The 22,880-nt window shown below is 39.7% G+C and overlaps 1 protein-coding gene across 21 annotated transcripts in view; it reads right to left on the reverse strand.

The window, feature by feature from the left end:
* Positions 1-22,880, reverse strand: part of kif1aa (kinesin family member 1Aa) — a 90,886-nt gene that overhangs the window by 61,879 nt on the left and 6,127 nt on the right. For all 21 annotated transcript variants that reach the window (XM_088615397.1, XM_088615294.1, XM_088615268.1 and 18 more), the window contains exons 2-5: positions 22,184-22,352; positions 1,428-1,501; positions 1,139-1,318; positions 272-340 (exon numbers count right to left, since the gene is read on the reverse strand). In XM_088615397.1, the coding sequence (XP_088471523.1) occupies positions 272-340; positions 1,139-1,318; positions 1,428-1,501; positions 22,184-22,289 (429 nt within the window). In that variant the 5' untranslated portion in view covers positions 22,290-22,352. The remainder of the gene's footprint in view (positions 1-271; positions 341-1,138; positions 1,319-1,427; positions 1,502-22,183; positions 22,353-22,880) is intronic.

Genomic DNA, 22,880 nt, shown 5'->3' on the forward strand with positions numbered 1-22,880 from the left:
AAATGTGGGTGGAACAAAAGCCTGAAGACACGGAGCCATCCAGGAACTGAGCTGAGTGTGAGATCCCTGGTTTATGCATTCTGTATGTAAAGCATTTTCATAGGATTCTGTATAATGCTGAAAGCTGCAAAATCATGTGAATAATCCTTATCACAAACCAGATTTCAGTCGATTTTTATAAGACCACAAGGACAATGGATTCCCCATTGTCAATAATCAAGTCTCCCAAACACATGTCCAGACAGTGGTCTGTGATGTGGGCTTTACTCACCTCTACAGAGTAAGACAAGCTGTTGTCATTATTGCTGTCGTTGATTCTGGAGAAGAGGTCTTCACACAGCTGTTGCAACGAAAAGGAAGTGGGTAAGCATGAAGCAGTTCTGTGTCTCTGCAGAGCTAAACTCTATGTACAAACTACACATGAACCTAAATAAAAATCACAGCTTTGTATTACAGCAGGCAAAGGCAGTCTACAGTGCTCTGTATAACATCTGGCAGTGTGTACTCTGTTGTATTTCTTAATTATGGGGGAGGAAAAATAAATGATATTTAAATGTAATATTTAGAAATTATAATATATTCCAGTTCAAAATCATCTTTCAGAGCACTGTTATAACTCTGGAAATATAATATAATATAAATGTGAAGTTCACAGGTTCCATTTGTAGGCATGTACAGTATGCTGCTCCAGTGTAGTCAGTACATACAGTATGCTCAAGTGGTTCCTTGAGTCAGGATACAGAACATGCTGAAGCTGTCTATTGGGTCAATATACAGTATGTATGCTGAAGTAGTCTATTGGGTCAGTATGTATGCTGAAGCAGTCTATTGGGTCAGTATGTATGCTGAAGCAGTCTATTGGGTCAGTATGTATGCTGAAGCAGTGTATTGAGTCAGGATATATGCTGAAGCAGTCTGTGTGGTCAATATATATGCTGAAGCAGTCTATTGGGTCAGTATGTATGCTGAAGCAGTGTATTGAGTCAGGATATATGCTGAAGCAGTCTGTGTGGTCAGTATATATGCTGAAGCAGTCTGTTGGGTCAATATATATGCTGAAGCAGTCTATAGGGTCAGTATGTAAGCTGAAGCAGTGTATTGAGTATGCCAAACCATGTGAAGAGTGTGTGAATGATACCTGTGGAATGATGCCCTGCTGGTCCTTCTCCTGTTTGCCCATCATTGTGTAGGATTTGCCAGCACCAGTCTGGCCATAGGCGAAGATGCAAACATTGTAACCCTCAAAGGCATGCTCCAGCATCTCCTCCCCAATGTCTCTGTACACCTGCTGCTGAGAGGCATAGTTGATGTCTTCCGGCTGAAAGCAGAGCACAAGCTTCATTAGTCCATCCTGTCTATCGTACAGTAGATCCTACGTTCCTATGCAAGACACACTCCTTTTAATGCCAAGAAAAAATGCTACTCACAGTGGTGTGGGACCAGTAGGAGTAATCAAAATTGAAGCTTTTGGTTTCTTTGGGCTGCTTGGGGTTGACAATGGCTGAAAGAATAGAGTGCAGATATGGTAAGACATTTTGTTGCAGTGCTAAGATCCAATGTGCTAGTTATTCAAGAGAAAGTAGTAACTAGGAAGTCTTAAGCTAAAAAAAGCAACATTCTTAACTATGTAGGGAAACCAGACCAGAAATCGTGGTCCTAAAATAGTAAAAATAATTAAATGCACTTATTTATATGAATGAATCCATACATTTTTTAAGATTTTTTTAATTTCTTAAAAATAACACATTTGAAATCCTAGTGAATTAGCATTCTTTGTATTACATTTAAAAAAGAATTGCAAGAACAAAAGTATGCTACAAATACTTTAATCTCTAATAATGATTGACAGAAAGGTTTTTATTTGAAAACTTAAAATATAAGACATGCTTAGACCTCTAAGGACAACACATTACATACACTACTAATAAAATAATCACACAGTGAATGTGAACTCACTGAAACAATCTAAAGACTTAAATGACTTCTCTCTTTTACGTACACCCAACAAGACCCTTACATGAAAAAGCACATTGTAGTATGGAGGTGAGAATAAGTTAAGGTTGATAGGCCTCAGTTCAACTCTATTCAAAGCAGGTGGCACTGGAGGTTAGGCAGAGGAGGCCAGAACCGTTCATAAACACAGAAATGGAAAATGTCCATAAAAGTTCTTCTAAAATTTGTTATCCAATATAAGCACTTGCAGGCGCAGCAAAGCTTCTGATAATGTGAACCTATCCAAGAGACCTCTGCATTATGGACTGGGGAAGGCTAGCTCAACAGGCCAGCTCTTCCCCTGTTGGTCATGGGTAATAGCATCTGCAACCCACGCACTGCCAATTAGCACTGAAGATATATTATTGTATTGTTTTCTTAGTTCAATCTAATAACTAACACAGTGTTCAAGAAATATTTAAAGTAAAAGGATATAGTAATTGTCTTTTGCACAACAACATCTGTATTGGGCATTAGAAGGACTATATAGAATTGTCATATTGATAAAGAACAAGAGATGGTAAACAGGCTAAAACTTTTTATAATCCTGATAATTCAGCCTACAGTTGATACTGGTTTTCCTGTCTGATTGGTATTTTCCTATTCTGCTTATTCTGCACCAAAAAGGGAGGGAACTGTGTGTTGTGACTGTTTCTTTTTTTATCTTGTGCTTTCAAAGACGACATTCATAAATCCCTTTATCCTTTTACTTTTCATTCTATAACATGAAGAGTGTGTGGATTGCCTTATTATTTCTGCCCTACTTATTGAAATAAGCTTAAATTCTCCAGGAGCTATTCACATAGGCAATGGAATCCAATGTTATTTATAGAATCTTAAAAACAAATTTCAGTTGGCTGTTTATTGTGGGCAGGTAAAATCAATCTGTTCTTGTCTTTTTCCTCTAAACTGTTGTAGAAATGACATTTCCAAATAAAGGCATAGTTTGCCAGAATATACCCAGATTTACGGCTAATGTTCTTGAAAAAAAAACTGAAGGTCATTCTCATTACCAGACTGAGTAGGCAAGTCAGAACTGAATAATTGCACATCCTATTTGGTGAATATAATTGCAGGATAAGAACATGATTCTGATTTTCACATGAAGGCAATATCCAGTAGATATTAAAAGCTTAAATTGCTAAATACTCTTGGTGCATTGTAATATTAGTTCTAACATTTAGATTTTTTTTCCAATTAATAAAGTCCATTCTTTGACTCCCTTCAGAAAAGGAAACATGTCTACACACAAAAACTCTTTCAATGAAATACCAAAATTACATTATGTACTTGAAGTATTAAAAATATAATCACTGTGCTTCTCATTCCGCAAAAAATTAGGGAACAAAGACAGGAAATTAAAAATTAAAGTTAAATCTATCTGGTTTTAATGAGAGTGGTGAAACCTAAGAAACAGACGTATTTAAAAAAAGACCAGTGATTAAATAAAGAATCAAGGAGACATTGAAGTGCAATGTATCATCAAATTCATTATATAAAGCTCACAAGCAATTAATACGTTTCTTTGGGTTTCCTAACAATTTACTGTCCATGAAAAGAAAACGGATCCGACTTCATCCTACAAATGGCTTTATTTGTGTCGTTCTCCCCCTGCCTGAGAAATTTGCAATTCAGTTGTTTTCTCTGAATAAACTCTTCAAACATTAGCCCTGCTGAATCTATGGATTATCAGCAGTCCTTCACACCAGATGTGACCTGCATCTTAATACAGCGCCTGATTGCGCAACAGAAGAAAATCAGCAGTGATTCCCATTTTTTACTAGACAGTGCAATAGGAAATACAACAGTGAATAACTTGCGAGTTTAATAGAAATGTTACTTTGCATGGATTTCCTTGGAATTCTTATTCCTGCTTCATTCTAAGCAAGATGTCACATTAAGTGCTTGTTTTCTTTCCAATGCACTCGTAATGGGCACAATGGGATACATATCCTTAATCTTAACATTACAAAAGCATGCTACGGAGCTGGACAAAGTACATAACAGAGCTCAAAGATAAATCCTGAGAATGAAGTAATTTCTGAGAGATGGAAGACTTTTAAACCAAATCTATTACCAACAATGACTGGAGTTGCAAACCTATAATTGATTTAGCCAGTCCTTAATACTGTGCTGAGTTACAGCAGAAAGCAATCCCACTGAGGATAATCAAAATATAAAATTTCAGTTCCTTGGAAAGTATTGGATTTTACAAACTATATTATAGGTTTTTCACTTTTGTGACCAAATTCTTGAACGCAACTGTTATGAAAATATATTGCAATAATAGTAATAACCTACAAAAGCAGCCTACATTTACTGTAATCCCAAAACACACTGAATCTAATAAGCTTCATAGTGGTGGTAGTCTTGCAAAGACGTTTGTCATACACACACATTTTATGTACACGCATAGTGGAACATCAATCAATCTTGTGCAATCAGATCCCTGCTGTCTGAACGAGGTGACTCTTGTTTCCCTTGGGGATCTTAATAAATGATAAACACTTCCTGTGCAGAGCTCCTGTTGCTGTACAATAAAGTCAAGGTACCAAAAGCAAGCAGGATGTCAGATTGCCCTTGTTTACAGAGACAGAGTAACAGGAGGTCCACATGATAAATCTGTAGCCAGGGAAGGATAGGAAAATGAGATCATGGGCTTGTAAACTTTTATTGAACCTCAGATTTGACTGTGTAGTAACTAGGTTGCCAAAATTATTCAAACAAAGCTCACACACAGTCATGTAACAACCCCTGTCCCTTCTCACCTGAGGAGAGCAGAAACATCCCACGGTCTACACAAAGTTTACTGCACAGTTCCATTCAGATTTAAGACTATTTATTCAGTCTATTTTAGTTTTTTGCCATTGGTAACCTTTTTTACATGCGAGACAGCATGTCACACACAAAACTCACTTTGCAAACTGGAAAACTGACCTTCCCCTGTGGTCTGATTGATGCAATTAAAAGGTCAAAGAGAGAAGAAAGATCTACATTTCGAAAAGAATAGAACAACATGAACACTTTCCAGTCTTCCTGCTCTAAAAGCTTTTACCAGAGTGTAAATGATGTTCACTGAAAGTGTTGTAGTATAAAAAAATGCCATTCAGAAAAATGTTTTCAGTGTCGACAAGTGTACATTGAAGATCAGTATGGAAGTCATTAAATGGAGATCAGAGCCCTCATTCCATCGACTCAGCTTTGTCCCTACACACAGTGCAAACTGATGACTGTCCGTTCTCTGAGCTAGTTGTATTTTGCAGTGTGGCAAGGCTCATAGCATTTAATGTGCCCATTGCTGTGAGAATTAACCCTCTGAGCTTAAGCATTTTAATCCCCTATGTCAGGGCATCAACCTTTTTTGACATAGAGACTGTATTTAGTCTTGGCGATCCTCGTGCCTGGAGAAGTCTCCGAGACAATGCTTTGAGCCAAAGTCTGTTCATGTGTACTACAAAAGCTGTACATTTTTTTTATCTCCTTTTATGTTACCGTTTCCTTGGTTAGGAACAAGCACATTATTCCAACACATGCCTTCATTTTATTTTGCCAGGGCAGTGTAACTGTATTGTTTCAACTGTTATGGAAGTCACCATATGTACTGGTACGTACTCATATGGTATAATTCCACTGAGAAAGTGGGAACAGTTGCCTAAACCAACCCGTCCGACCAGGAATCCCAATATTGTGGTTTGACCCTTTCCCCCCTCATATCCTACTCCCCACCTCGCAACCTCCGCTCTTCAAATTCTGCCCTCCTTACTGTCCCCCAAGCCTGTCTACATTGTATGGGCGACAGGGCCTTCTCCTGCTATGCCCCCAAGCTCTGGAACTCCTTGCCCAAGGATATCAGAGAGTCACCTTCTCTAAACTCCTTCAAATCCAGACTCAAAACCCTCCTTTTCAGAAAAGCCTTTACTTAACTGGTTCCATTCTTCACCCCTCTGCTCTTCTTAATACCATCTTCCACGGTCTCCTCTATTGTTATTGTTGTATTGTTGTAATTATAATTGTGTCCTGTCTTGTGAAATTTTCTTATTTATTGTTGTAGTCTTCTTATTTATTGTTATTGTCATCCTGTAAAGCGCTTTGAGAAGCCACCTTTAAAGGCGCTATATAAAATAAAGTTTATTATTATTATTATTATTATTATTATATGAAAATGAATAAAGTACTCATTCGATATTACAGGTAACACTACTGAAAGTTATACAGGCACAGATGTTTTCCACACCAAGACAGATTCCATTTTAAATCAAACCCAATGCAGGCCACATGTTTTTATGGCAGGTAGGCCCTGCTGCCTCACAATTCCTGGGTTCTGAGCTGGATTGTGATTTAATCTGCGGTGCCTTGTGTGGGGAGTTTGCATGCTCCTATCTTGTATTTGCATGTTTTCTCTCTGTGTTCTTGTTTCCTCCAACACTCCCACAGTCCAAAGACACATGAGCATGACCCTCCATGGATGTGTGATTGCACATGTGATCAATACGATGGACTGGAGTATCATTCAAAGGTGTTTCCTGTCTTATGCCCTGCTGGTTAAGACTGTATCCCACTAAGGAGAAAGTGGTTACTGAATAAGATGAATGTAAACCTATTGGTACAGGCCCACTCTTACATTATGTGTCTCTCGCAATACAGGAAATTAATTAAATCAGTAAAATCTATAATTGTACAGATTCCCTCTGCAGTTTTTCTCATTTCTTCTCTGACTCAAGGTACATGCTATGTAAGACAACGTACTGTACTGAACTGAACTGAAGGGCCTGTTGAAGAGAACAGAACATTAATTCATATCCTAATGTAATTTTCTCTCTTTTCTGCTCTGAGTCATGTCCCGAGACTATTTTTTTTATTTTCATAATCTTTTATGTCCTGCTATTGTTTCTCCTACAGATCCAAGGAGGTGTTTTATAACAGAGCAGTGTCAGAGGAATGACTCAGGAAGGTGTAATAAATCCACAAGGCTTTCTATACTGGTCAGCCACATGGACAAATATGTAATGCAACAACGCACAAGTGAAGATGATAATACAGTTTATCTCAGCCATAAACAACAATATATGGTTAACACCAGAACACAAACATTGGTCTGCAGCACAGTAAATTTTTACGTGCATTTTGTATTAACCTACATGTTGGAACGGTCCATTTACAGCAAAGGAGAGTACCACCACCATTCAAATTTGCTCAAGTTGATGCAGACCAGCAGTAAACTTTCAAGAATGTCTTATCTGAATAAAAATGATTCCAAAATCTGTCTGAAAGCAGCTGCTCAAAGGTGTTCTGTTCTTATTAGTGTTAAGAGCTCAGCTCGTCATTTGTTTCTGGCACAGTCTGTATTAAACCAGACAAGCAACGCTGGTCTCTTTACATAGTTTCAGCTTGAAGAGAAATTAAAACCAGTTTAAATAAAAACAATGAACCGCGTCAAAATCTCATTTGTGATGTATATTGTGCCAGCCTGTGAGGAACAGAGATCTAGGCCGTGTCTCAATTCTCGTCCTGCGCCCTAAGCCCTCCCTCCACGTCCGCACTTCTGTGACGTAGAGCAAGTGTGGCCTTCAAGTGCGCGAGGAATTGGAATTGAATATGGCGATAATCTATATTCAGAGAGTCGGCCAATTCCCGTTCAAATGACAGCTAGTTTCCAAAGGTCTCACATATGAGGACTTTGTCTTTAGATAAAGAAAAGCTTCACTTCTTGCTTGTAACAGTTCTATTTCGTATGCCTGCTTTTAGATTGTTCAGTGGTTTTACGAGTTACGCTGAAGTTAATATTTTATTGCAAAACACAATGAACTCAACGCAAAACGCAAGATTCAAAATCCGTCCGAAATATTGTATTTAAAATACCATGCAGGGTTTACCTTGAGCTCCGTGAAGTTGTCCCCCCCCCAATGACGAAACCCACCTCATTCGTTAGTACTACGTTTGTGCCGTTGAAAGTAACTTCCCATCTGTTTTCGTTCCTTAGAAATAACGTCTTGTTTTTCAGAGGGTGGCCTTGCCCAGTCCTTCTACAACGTCGTAGGGGAACCGGACCGGTCTTAATCGGTAGTGCTACATTTGTGCTCTTGCGATCCCGATATAGCGCCTTGGTTTTCCGGTGATCACGTGACCTTGCACGGTGACTTTGACCTCCAGTGACCCCGTCTGCCGAGTTCAAGCGTCTGTTACCGGTGCGAGAGTAACAGTCCTGCAATTGTGTTCCCGGGTGGGGGGCGGTGGTGGATTTTGCATTTAATATTAGTGTCTTCTGTGCGTTTGTGTGAGCAGGAAAATTAAATTTGTCACGAATATCACATACCCTAATCAGAAGAGTTGCGGGTGTAGTCTCAAAGAGAGAACACTATCAAACAATTGCATGTTCTTACCAAGAGGCTTTAACGAGCACGTCTTAATACTTCGTAGCGGTGTGCTTTTTAAAACATCTGTGATCAGTTTCTCACTGTCTCCTTCTTAAATAAACGCGCACCAAGGGACGTTTTTATGCAAAGCACATTCGTTAACGTGAAAAAGAGCCAGGGTGTTTTTTAAGGGGCACTACAAGGTTGTCGCGGGTAGTAAATAACACATCCGAGAAGCAACACTAGCAAGTCCACCATCTCACACCCGCGGACCGCGGCAATACTGGAAACATGTTTTTTATTTTCACATAACAGAAGTGAACATATATCTGAATTCTTTAATAAACTGTCATTATCCACGTGTTTGTATTTACAGGGGTCTTATGCGCAAACATGAAGCGATGAGCTCACAGTCTTTTTATCTTATTGTTTCCAATAAAAAATCTTTGTGTTTCCGTCCAGTCCTTGGTGTAGAATACAGTGTGAGGGCACACCTGCGAATAAACAGTCTTACATTTAGGGAGGAGTTACTTATGTTACTGTAGTTCGTTGGGTTAGGTGTTAGGCATGTTCTCGAAAATGTATTGCTTGTGTACTCCTTTCATTGGTGAAGAGACACAAGGTTCCAAATTACCGCAGGTACAACACGAGAGCCCATATTCTCATTTTTAGGTATTAGTTTCAAGATCTATATAATTTAACAATAAAAAGCAAAATTGAAAGCACAAGCATAATAATAATATAATGATCAAAGACTTTACATTTCTACTCATTTTTGAAGTGCAAAGCAGAAGGTGTTTACCCTATACGATTAAAATTGTTCAAATACCATGTATTCATTACAGAAAGCAGCGGAGACGGTTACATTGCAAATAAAAATGTATTTATTTCGAAGAGTACGGGACATTGTGAAGCAATAAAGACGTTAAAAATATGTCGATGTAGTTATTTTGCAATAAGTAAAGCATTTTAAAAATAGATTCTCTTTGACAGTAAACAAGCCGATCCACCTGGCGCTGCTAGCTTGAACAGCTCTCAGACCCGTGATTGGCTAAACCCCCGAACAGTTCGAGCCGCGATTGGGTGAGGAGTGAGAATCGACACTCTGATTGGGTAAAGCGCCACAGCGGAAGTTCCGAGAACATGTAGATACACAGGTGATTGATGTTCTCCTTGGTCCAAATACTGTCGCCCCAGTTAACCGTGTGTGCTGTATGAGCACGCTGGATATACAGTAACACATCCATTGGTTTCCAATTACTAATGAATCTAAGCGAAGTCGCACTGAGGTCAAAACTGAATAGCAAGCATGTCATGGCATCCACAGCGCGTTCACGACTCAGATAGCATGTCACGATAGGAGTGCGCGCATCACGATCACATCGCGATACCCATTTGCGGCTGGCGACACTGTCGCGACGTTAAGTCCATATATCGCAATATGACATAACCCGACAAAATGAGCCGCCCCTATGTCGCGACATGAAAGGCCCTATATCGCGATATGATCAAGCTGCCACGTGCCATATCGCGACATGAAGCCCATATATCGCGATATGACATACACCGGCAAAAAGGCACCACCCCCATATCGCGACATGAAAGCCCCTATATCGCGATATGACCAACCCCAGCAAAATGCCCCGCCCCTATGTCGCGACATGAAAGGACCTATATCGCGATATGATCAAACTGCCACATGCCATATCGCGACATGAAGCCCGTATCATGATATGACATACACCGGCAAAAAGGCACTACCCCATGTCATGACGTGAAAGGCCCTATATCGCGATATGACATACCCTGACGAAATGCCCCACTCCTATGTCGTGATAGGACATACCCTGACAGGATGCGCTGACCCCATATATCACGACACGTCCTATCTGGGTATATCGTGTCCTGATATGAGACCTTTGTATCGACAGCGGTGCCAATGTGGCATGGAAGCGAGGCTCCAGTCTGATATACACTGCCGCGATATAGATGCGATATACATGGGGTCCCTATCATGACATGCTGCGAAGGACTTGTTGCGATGGTATCCCACAGTTAAGCGTTTGGCAACAGCGTGTCACGGTAGAGAAAGGAAAGGAAGACTTGCCTTAGAAAATAAAAACCATAGATCTTACAATCACGGTGATTTTACATACATTACAACCACAGGTTTATGTCATAGATGGTTAACTTGTTGGTGTCATGTGGTAGTATTATTCACATTTAAGGAGGCTCATATGTTAATGGATATTGATTGTCTCTAAAATGTTAAGGGTACGAGCTAAACTGTAACAGAGCGCTTGAACTCGGCAGACGGCGTCACTGCATGGTCACGTTATCACCGGGAAAACAAGGCGCTACATCTCGGGAACGAAAGCAGCACAAACGCTACTTTCAACGGCACAAACCGGCACAAACGTAGCACTAACGAATGTGGTGGGTTAATCGTTAGTGCTGTCTTTAGGGGAGGCAACTTCAAAGAGCTTTTCCCTTCCTTTTAAATATTCAGCGGATTTGAGCATAACATACCAGAAGAACGTGCACGCACGTATGGGTTTCAGAAGTTAGAGTAAATACATCGCCCCAAGGGTAATATCGAGTGAGGCGCCATGAGAATAAAAACTATGAAGGTATTAAAATGTTAATTTCTGAAGATCTTGTTTGACCCTTCATGGTGCTTTTAAACTTGAAACCCACGAAATTAGTATTCTATTTCAGATGCCAAAAGACACCTAATTTAGAAATTCGTGACTTCCCACAAGACTTAACACTGAATTGTTATAGTCGCATTACAGTGCTAACCAATTCTTCGTACCTTTAATTACAAGAATGGTCTGCTAATAAAAGCGTCAAATACATACTTTTGATGTATTTTAGCTCTGTAAACGTCGTTCACTTAAAATACTGCAGGGCATTTAGAGGCGATCTGAATAGTTCTCTATAAAATGCACACTTGCATCTGTCCGTCAGTATTACTTTAATGTTATTCATGCGTTCCAAAACTTGTAATTTGTTTACAGGAGACATTTTACAACCTCTTCGTGCTTAACTCCCACAGGTCGAGCATGTATCGAGCTGCTACAAGCAAACGCGTGCACTGCCCCTTGCTTTCCAGAAACACTTGTATTCGGGAAGCCAGGCTGTACTCCTTAACACCCAAGATGCCTGTAGCATCTCATGTGTCTTATTTGTTTCGGGACTGGTCTGGTCATCTACAGGCGGCTTTTTGAAAAACGTAGATATATGCATTTGTTTTGCCATGTTGGCTAATAAACCAAAAACCTCGCACTAGATAGATCTAAGAGTGTCTGACAACAACGATAGCCAATTAGGCTACGGCTACGCATGCACCGCCCCCACTATATTTACATAATTTTCTTATTGGTCACAAAAGATACAGCGAGCCTATAGCAAATCACATCACAAATCAAACACGTAACATTAAAAAGCAAATCATGTAACGCAAACAAGGGGGAAAAAATTAAATTACTTTGGACTGATTGGGTAGGCCTAGGATCAATCAGGGAGGCCCCTGGTGAGGACTGTAGGTTTCCTGAGTTTTATACTCTATCCTAACCATTGTGTCAAAGTAATTACCTGGGTTTTTTAAGACGTAAGTGAAACTCCTTAGAACTGTTAAAAAACAGCAAAGAGATCTGAGATCCACTAAGTAAGTCAATATACTGTCATTAGACCACAGTTTTCAATGGCTTAATTGATTTACTGACTGTGACTAAGGGTTTCATTGTATCAAATCATTTTTACTTTAACAGTGACCAATAATAATAGATTTACTCAGGCTTTGCATTATGTATTATGATGACATTAAATTCTACATGCTAGAAGCTTTACCGATTTCTTCTTTAAGTAGTCACTACATGCAGTATGAATACCATGCCACACTTCAGCTGATGACCTGCTGTGCTTTAAACAATAAAATCCAAATAAAGATCACACTATAGATGTTCTCTAAGGAAACCTTATCCCACCAATCGTAATGCATACAGTTATGTTAAATGTTACAGTACTAAAGTTTAATATCAATGGAATTTTTAATCTAAAAACACAATTCATTCTGATTTTGTAAAAGCAAAGCATTGAATAATAAATAAATGTTCTTAATTTCAATACATTTTATTATTATTATGCATGATATAGAGTATGTACAAATGGCTTTGTGCATACTGTACAACTGAACAGTTCACCAATTAAACAACAAAAAAACAGGCACTTTATCAATAGTATTTGCAAACAATATTCATAGATCCTTGTAACTTGTTTTAGAAAAAAAATGTTTGTTAACAAGGGCAAGGTAATGGATAAAGGAATCCAGAACCAAATACAGCACAATTAAATTGAACTGCTTAATTATGCAAGATAATTCAAAACAGAGCATGACCAAATTCTGTGAAGGGTGATTTTTAAAGCACAGCTTTTCTGAAGGTTGAAGATCTCTTTTCTAGTCTTGTCTGGGCCAATATGAATGGCTGGAAAGTCTCTCATTGTCCCTAACCTTTCATGATAATAAGAGGAAGTAATTAAGCCTTGCTATGGCTCTTTGCCCTCAATTAAATCCAGCTGATGGAACAAAAAGGTTATTTTACTGAGGAAGCATAAAAATAGAACGCATATAGCCTGAAGAAAACAGTGAGCAGGGAGACACTAGGGAACAGGAGACCATACCGCCATGTCAACCAGTCTACCCAACGAAGACGACCCCTGTTGCTATGCAACTGGGCCCCAGGGTCTAATCTCACTGTGGAAAAGGAGTAAAGAAAAGGTTCATCTGGCAGCAGTCAGGGGTCACACACCTGTTTCTCAAAGACAACCAACACTTCCATTTCAGAGGGAGCAACGGATTGTTAATTTTTTATTGCTTGGTTTCAGTTTTCCCACACCTCAAGTTCAGTTTCCCTCCTAACCTCTGCGTCAGCCTCACCTAAGTGCACTGCTCCAGACTGGCGTGTTGACATAAACAACTCTGATTTGGGAACATCAGTAGTGTCCAGCCTTTACGTCACACTGCTGGCTACGTTGTAGCCCAGCTGTTTTCTTTGTAAAGACCTATGAGTTGCCTGATAAGGTCTCTGTGTAAAAATAGATGAAATTATTAAGTAGCCCAATACAAGTCATGGGTAGTAACCTCTAGGGCACAATAAAAATGTCTAAATACAAAAAACATAGAAATAAATTTATTTTAGCACATATAACTTCTGTGTTTGCAATAATACTTAATATACAAACTATGGTGACTTTACAGATATTTTAAAATATTTCTGTGTGTTTATGAATATTAGGCTCAAATTGTCACGCCCCCTGCAGCCAGAGGGCGCTCCTACTCTGTCCTGTCCCTAGTTTCCTGTGCTTTGCTGTCCTTCCGGTGTCTCTCTCTCTGGGGCTATATATTTCCGGGTCACTCATTCCCCTTCGCTCAGCATTGACGTTCGGATGTCCTGAGACCCGACTAGCACCAGGTCGCCGCTCCGTCTGTGGCTTAAGGCCGTAGGTTTCTATACGGCAATTCCTGAACTCCTGCACTGCTGAGCCCGAGCTAACTCCCCGTTCCGCTATGCATAGGGTCTTTTTCCGCTTCCTACCATTCCACGGTTCGTCCCTTCTGACATCCGTGACACAAATGTTAAGATATTAACAATGCTTTACACTGTAAAAAAGGAATAGAGAAACATTTGTGGACACAGGCTCCTTGAGAGGAGCTTCAGGAAGCAGTTTGAAATGTTTCTCTGATCCTTTCCAATGATCAAGAGAGCCCTAAATGGCCTTGCCCATTGGAGCCCTTGGTTTTCTTAATCGATTTTCTTTACCATACAACAAAATTCACTTGCTGATCAGCATCTCTGGAGGATCGGCGCAAGGCATCACCATTGTTTCCCAAACAACCACTGCAATCTGTGCAGATGCGTCTAAATTTAAAGTGAAATCTCTTCAGTCCGTGCCTGATTTCCATAATCAACAGGCTTGACTTTGAAGCTTCCTCGGAATAATTAATCAGGTCTCCCGTGTAGAGTTCTCTCGCTGTCTTTATCTGTCTTGATTCGATTCAACTGTAAATCACTGTAGCCTCCATAAGAAGTAGATTACCGAGCACAGCTGGGCCGGGAATAGTACATTAAATGCATCCAGCTAAACAGCAGGGGCAGTTTTTAATTACCTGCATATGTGGCTGTTTTTGCATCACTCGTTCACTCTGTCCTACAGTATGTGCTGTACGAAGAACTGACTGCAAGTGTTTTGCATAGCAGAGATGATGGAATAGCACCAGCTCCTTTCCAGGAAGGCAATAGTCATCGGGACTTTAATCTCACAATGAATCCAGGCAAACAAAACCTTTATAAAATCTTTAACAAAACAGCTGAGGTTATTAGTCCTTGACACTGAGTTTAATACACTAGAAACACACCTTAGATCTAATATCCCCAAGTGAAAACACCTACAAGAGTTGTAGATACACTGAGTTTGCCTCTTACTGGCAGGCAGAGGTACAGGTGCCTCTTGTATTCATCCCCCATTGGGGGTTTTGCGTCTGCCTCATAGAAGTTGCCTGCACATCTCACTCTGACGGGAGTCTGGATTTGCCCATAGATCTGACTGAACGGGATTCGTGTACAAGCTGTCAGGCTCTTACAGATGACTTGCTCCAGTCAATCGTGCAGAGGGACAGAGATTCAGGAAGCATCAGCAGTTTTCGATGCAACGTTGAAACCCTTTTCACAAAGGACCACTGGAACTCGGCCAAAAACAAAAGTGACTGAGATCTGTAGGAGAGAACAGACCCAACTGTACAATAAAATACAAGCAAGGGCATCCATTATCTAGGCTTCATTATTACTCTAAAAGTAATATGATGCTTGCATTTTTAATTGTGCATTCAAAAAGCCCATTCAATTACTTTTAGTTTCTAGGTAATGCTCAATAATGCTTCCATGTGTACAGTATTATTCCGTTAAGTACTAAAATCAATGGTGAACAAATATATCACACAAGCTGCCTTTTGCATTCTTTGCAAGCAAGATAATTGGTCTAGATAGCACTAAAGCAAATAGCGATTGATCACAGACATAAAATGCTGTAATTCCAGGAAGATGTGGTAGAAGACCATTGTGTTTCAATAGCAAAAATGAAACATAATATGAGCTACACAGTATATTCTGTGTGAAGTCAGAAAACCTCAACTTCAGGACTATGGAATGGCTGCCTAAGTGTGTTTTGATCTAGAGCTTTGAGTTTTCTTGAAATGCTTTTTGGAGAAGAAGATAAAGAAAAAATGTAGCCCAGGTTTTCAATATTTTTGTTCCAGTGAACACTGTTTATGGCACATTATATGAGTTTTTTGCAGCAGTGTGATTCACACAGTAACAACCAATGCTATATAAATTAAATAAAGTTTTTTGTTATTAACCACAATTTCAAGTGACAATCTGCAGATGTGCAACTTCTTTAACAAGAAATTAATGACATGGTCTTTACCACCTATGCTCTTGAAAGATCCCATGGATCGTTATTTACAAATACCATTCCCGCTAGCCGTTCAAAGCTGCATATTTTACTGCCACTTCTTTTTTCTGAGAAACAAAAATCCTTAAGAGGAAAATGAGTCATCTGATCTCTCAGCTCTCCATTAGCTCACTGAACAAGGCTGACTGCTGCTCTCTTACATATGAGTGAAGTGAATGACAAAGACCAGGCCTTTTGGCCAGTCCTAGCTATTCTTCACATTGTGGGAATTAGGTCATTAACCCTCTTCCACCCTATTTCACATATAAAGCAATGGATGCTATGAGGTACATACAAAGTAAAAGTTCTGCCAACTTCCAATGCAAGCAGCGTACACAATAACCCATTTACTCCCTCTGGACTGCCTCCAGGGACGGCTATCAGAAATGTCATGACATCATCCATTCCTACAAGATCTGCCTCCCACTGGACCCATCGATTCTTTATCCAAGCAAACAATTAACAAACCAGATAGCCTGCTGATTCCTACACTGTGGGGGCAGCACATGGCCAGAGCCAGACACAAATAACTCTAAACCGTAAAAAGCCTGTTCTCACTGTACTGGATACAGAAAACAGGACAAGAACTAACATGACAGGTAGCTGCTCAAATCCAGTCTCTAAAAATGCAGATGGTCTTCAAAACTGAAACACAGCACAGGGCTCATCCCCTTGCAGTGCTTTCTTTAACAAATGCCTGAAAAAGCAACCGTGGATTACTGTGGTGAGAACAGGTACAATACTCCAGCTAGGAATTGTACAGTACATTTCAGATTATATACAAGTGGTTCTATCATCATTTTAATGTAAATTGTTCACACTTAGAGACTATATAAATACAATATGACAGTAACAAAGTCTGAACTGTATTTTGTTTTCCAAAACCATATTTTCTTCCGTTATTTTACAGAGTGTGATCCAAGCAATTTTTTTAGCATTGTGTTACCAGGGCAACCGTCGCCTACCAGGATACAGTATGTCATTCCTGTTTTCTGTCCCTTCTTGTGTCGCTCACTTAAAAGCACCATTTTGAAATAAACTGAGACAGTATGGTGCGCATAAAACATTTATATTTAGCAATCATTTTTTACAGTCTTTCAATACCAGACAAATACAGAAGAAAAAAGGCTTGTGGAACAAACTTTGGAAATCCCGGAATCAATCAGTTATTCAGAGAATCACATATAAGCTTGAAAATAAGGGTGTTTTCTGATTATAGTGCAGATACTGCTAACACCTGCATTGCACAAGATGTCTTACAAATCCACGAACCACATCAATTCAACACGGACATTTCTGACAATACCTCCTAAATGCATAATTGAAAACTCATACACATGTGGTGGTGATGTTTACGAGTATTTTAGAATTATAGAGATACTGGAATTTGGATTCTGATTATTAGATCAAATAAACTGCTGCCACTAGAAATTCTTATTACTTGCAGATGTGGCTGCTAAAGCATTTGTTCTCTCAGCTTTGGAAATTATAAGGCCCTACTCCAGCTGAATGGATTATAGAATGGGGTGTTGTGTTGAAGGATCAAACTAGAATGGTATCCTTCCATATTCACTACACAATTCACTCTATCTTGTTTCTTTTTAATTGTATTTCTATAATAGGAAAACAATCTAACATAACTTATATGAAAGAAAACTATCTACAAAATTACAAAGAAATATGTCAATATTATGTCAAACAGTAAGAACATTCCAGGTTACTGATATTTTTGGTACCTTGGCACTTTTTCCTCAATTCAGAAACATATGCCAAGTATTAAAATTACTGCAACGAAGTCTCAAAATTATGATGAGAAAAACATTGAATTCTCAGACACTTCCTGTCTCAGACATACAGGGTACTTACTTATTCTGACAGACATGCCGTAGGTAAATTCATTATGATGAACATTTGGGAACAACAGAGGGTCAGCTGTGAAAGTCACAGTCTATTAATGTTATACAAGAGAGAACTGTCACAAAAGTAGGATGTGGGCATGCATTATCCTGCTGCAATGATGTCACAACAGGATGAGCCTGCAGGAAGGACATCAAGCGAGTTCCCTGGACCTGAGCAATGTAGCACCAAGCAGCCTGCTTGCCATCAATCTCTACAAGCGGAATTCTGTAGAGACAAGGCACCCCTGCCTGGAACACCAAAACAAGGCAAGCAGAAGGGTCTGTTGTACACAACAATTAATTAAATTCAGGATCAGGAAGGTCTACACAAAATCTTGATTCATCACTAAAGAGGACTTCAGTCCACTTGTGTCATTTTGACCTAAGGCGACTTACTGTACTTCAGTCTCCAGCATACTGTTGGAACAAAGGTGTTGTTCTCTTGATACATGGGGCATATTGGCACCTTTCTGTGTTCTTCTTCCTTGGTTTTAACGAGGTTTGACATTCAACAGGCCAAAGGACCACATCGCCCGTGCCCAATCAACCTTCTCACTAATGTGGTGATTAATGTTGACACAAATGTTGTAGTGGTTACTTTTTTTTTTACATGCATGGAGCTTAAGGTTTCTTTTAATGCTCAGTGTGCATTTCAAGAAAATACATTTTGTTTTGACTTGTAATTTTATATTTTGAGTCTTCAACTGACTGGCTGAATAATATGTGCTGCATATGTGTAAGGGTAATAAGTGTTGTTTTTGCTGTTTTTATTTGGTCTGCACTGGGGCAAATTTCTATCGCCTTTGCTGACACAGTAATAGAGTATTGAATCTTGAAGCTTTTTTCTTTGATGTGTGGTGTGTCATACAGCAAAAACCAGAGCCAGCATGCCTCTTCAAGGTCAGTTCAGCGGCAATTCAATGGCAGCGCATACATCTCCTTTGCCAAGAAATTATTAGAGCCTGACTACATAATGAATTATTTTCTCAACCGTTGGAGAACCTTTTATGACTGTGGGATGCACCTGATTTTTGAATTAACACTTCAGAAATGGATAGGAAATGAAGAGGTCTAACTTCTCTGGTTCTGAAAGGAGAAGAAGATTCCAAAGGTGGAAAAGGCATCGGTTTCAGTGCAGCTCCCTGAACAAAAGGGGGGAGATATTAGATCTCCTGCTGGGGGCGTGTGGGGGAGGAGACATTGATTTCTCACCACGACCTTCCAGTAAAAGGCAGATCTAAGATGTTAACAGAAGTTAAAATTCTATCGGCAATACTTGAAGAACCATTTCTTGCATGATGGATCTGATGTCTTAATAAGTCTACTGCACTGCATGTGTTCTGTAGGAGATCGGAGAGCCCGCAGTTTTTATATTCTCACTTCTAACTGCCATAAAATCCGACTATCGTGATCAACTGGCCCTCTCTGCACATTAGAAAAATACATCATTGTTTAATTTACAGATGTTTAATTAGGGAAACATCATCCTGTCTTAATAATTTACCTCACCTCCCTATGATATCCCACTGTTCAAGATTTAGTGCTTTATCAGGTTGAACCTGCCAAGAGCAACTACCATCTTTGGGAACTTTCTCCCACTGCAACAATAATGTGTTAATAATTTGACTAGAAGACAATATTTAACTTTCTTTTTTAAGGAAAGTGCTTTTTACTTAGCTTTCAAAACTCTATCAAGAGTGTTTTGATTTGGTTTGGAGCTGCAGTCCACACTATTTAAAGATTCAACACTGACTCAATTTTTTCATTTCTATGGCTCCATGCAGTCTGTGGGATATTTGAGTGCACCAGCATAAAACTGTTTTTGAGCAACAAAAGATGTCGATTTTCTAAAGAAATTACATTCATTACAGCACAAGATTCATTCATCTATCCACTTTCCAACCACTTTCTCCATACAGGGTCACAGGGGAGCTGGGGCCTATCCCAGCAAGCAACATTCTCAAAGCAGGGTACACCCTAGATGGGATACCACTCCATTGCAGGGAAGATACTGTACACAGACATACACACACCCACATCAGGACCAGTTTTCCCAAAAGCCAATTAAACTACCAGTATGGCTTTGGACTGTGGGAGGAAACCAGAACACCCAGAGAAAACCTATACAAACAGATGAAGAGCATACAAACTGCAATGCTAACCACTGTACCAACATGCTGCCCAATATGCATCTAAGTCATCTGAAAAAGTTGCATGCATTGTAACAATATCCCACATTCAAAAACCAAGAGGGATAAACTACCACAACAATGGTTAATCAAGGCTAAAATACTCCTAGTTAAGTTAGAGGAACAGCCAGAAGATGTTATTAAGAAGAGGAAGATGAGAATGATAATTATAAGAAGGCACAAACAGCTTTCTTAAGAAAGTGATGTCATGACCACAATCACCCAGTATCCAGCAGTTCCCACACACAAGTTACCTTACAAAAACGTGTTTAAAAAGTCTTTGTTTTCTTGAGATGTTATGGTTAGGGTGGAGAAGACGATAAAATTAGGCCACTCAGTGAATATTTTAAAAGCCTCATCCATTATTGACTAAATGGATTTGCTTCATGTAGCAGACTGGAAATTAAATCTCTCCAGAGTCTCCTCACAGCCAGAGTCACTAAGTTCTCATTGGTTCCTTACATCCCTTCTTCACCATGAACTGAGTCACAGCCTTAACACAAGGATACTGCTGAAGGCTTTCACATTCACTAGAACATCAAATGAGGCCATCTCTGAAGGGCACCCAGATTAAAACTAAACATTGACGTACTGTAGGGTGGATGGTATACAGCATCTGAAATATGCTTGTTTTTCACTAAAATAAAGAAGAATTTAGTACTAGAATTAGTACAAGCCCTTAGCAACACAAATTTACGGAAAGGACTTTGATGAGTCCAGATTTAACAACACCCTTTCATTTTGACTTTTCTAAAAGGGGGCAAGACACTCAGACAGAAAGCTGTTTAATATAAATGGAAATGAGACCTGCTGAGCTCTTAAGGTCCCTGTTTCATAAAAGAAAAAGTAGAAAAATATATAAGATGATATATAAAGATGATAGGCAATAATAATCTCTGTGTTATTTTCTTTCAAGGAGCTACAGACAAAGATGAAGGCCCTGGCGGTTCCCTTAATGGAAAAACATAAACCTTTTCTGTTGCCATCTTCTTTGAGACACATTCCTGATTGCTGCGGGAAACCAAGATTACAGAGGGCAAAAAAGTATGGTTCTACAGAACTCATATTAATAATACCTTTAAAATAAAGCAATTAACCAGAATTTATCTTCTCATTAAAAAATAATACCGCAATTACCATATTTGTGCTGTCATACAGCATTCAATGAAGTACACAGGCACAGGAGAGGATTTATCAATTCCCCCATGCAGCTGCTACATTACTGATTTTATCTTTGTTGCCTAAGGCAAGCTGCAAACCCATGGGTCTGACAAAATATCCCGCCACTAATATCTTATCAGGCATTCATGAGAGGCGTTCTATACAATTGTACAAGAACATGAAGTGCTTCTTCATTACACAAAAGAGCCATGGTTGATCTAGAGTGATCTCAAAATCTAAAACATTAGAAACATAATTAAACAGTTAACTAAAGAAACTAGACAAGAACAGATTAGCATTGGGTACGTCATCTACTGTATTCTCAATATTGTATCACATTAATTAAAGTAAGCAGGGAGTACACAAGTCTTTGAATTATAGCCTAAACCAGATTTTGCCATGAATGTATTTAAATTCCTTTCAAATGGGCATATCTGTGAAAGAATAATGTCAAGATTTTTTTATACTTCTAATATATAATTTACCCATAATTGGTTGCTAATTGATACACATTTTGTCTGATGCTGGCTTGTTCATTCTGTTCCTTTATTCCAGAATCCATGTGAACTTCCACCAAACCAAAATCTCATCATTACGTATCACACTCTTTCAGAATGGCTGACAAATATACATGGCCAAAAATGAACAAAGCGTTAGTCATATGCTCAGATTCTAGCATGTTTATTGATCCACTCGAGTTGCACAAAACCACTGTGAAACACATCCGGTCACAACACAGAGTACGCCAATAGCTGAAAACAGCACGCCAATCAATCATTTGCAATACACAAGGCCATAGTCCTGCAGCACATCGACAGCTGTTCCTGATCCATTCCTTGATGTGAATTAAGATTACAATGGAATATTCTGATCAATGCAGCAGTAGTTCTCACAAAATTTCCAAAACAACAAAAATATCTCTTAATGGTCAAAGAAACGGGTTTAATCGTCCCGATTCATCCTTCAAGAAACGCACAGCAGTAATCTATGCAATAAAGACCAGGTGTCATGAAGCCGAGGTTACATCCCGCCTGTCTCAGCTGCTGGGAAGCGCTGCAGACGCGGGCTGGATACTCACTGGTGGTGTTCCCGCTCATCTGGATGATGCACTTGCTGTCGCGGGCCATCTCCCTGGAGTTGAAGGGGCGGACCCTCACCGCCACCTTCACCGAGGCGGCTGCCATTTGCTGGGCGCTTAGAGTAGGCCGAGGGCTGGGAAAGGGGTCCGACTGCTCCTCTGTCCGAGCCTGGGGAACAATAGAAAAACAGTGTTGTTGATCCTGAAGAAAACGTGGATCTAAAAAACAATGTACAGTAACTTGCAAACAGACAGTGCTTCACATTCCACACAGTGTTTGCTATATTGCAGTTGGCACTGTGGCGCAGTGGTCAGCATTGCTGCCATGCAGCAGTGGTACCCTGGGTTCAATTCTGGACCTGGGGTGCTATCTGTGTGGAGTTTGTGTATGTTGTGCCTTCATTCATGTTGGTTTCCTCCCACAGTCCAAAGATATACCAGTAGGCTAATGGGCTTCTAGAAAAATTGCCCTCATCTGAATGTTTGTGCCTGTTTGTGTGTGCCCTGGGATGGACTGGTGTCCCATCCAGGGTGTACGCTAACTTGCACCTCTTGCGTGCCCTCCCACTCCCCCATGATCCTGAAGGAAACGTTGGAGAATGGATAGATGGATGGGGCACATTGTGCAATCAAGCACTGGCCAGTTACAAATGACGTTCTGAGTATTTGTCCAGCACCCATTTGTAATGAAGCCCCT

The sequence above is a fragment of the Lepisosteus platostomus genome, chromosome 2, assembly GCF_059453375.1.
Source record: "Lepisosteus platostomus isolate fLepPlt1 chromosome 2, fLepPlt1.hap1, whole genome shotgun sequence".
Classification (NCBI taxonomy): domain Eukaryota; kingdom Metazoa; phylum Chordata; class Actinopteri; order Semionotiformes; family Lepisosteidae; genus Lepisosteus; species Lepisosteus platostomus.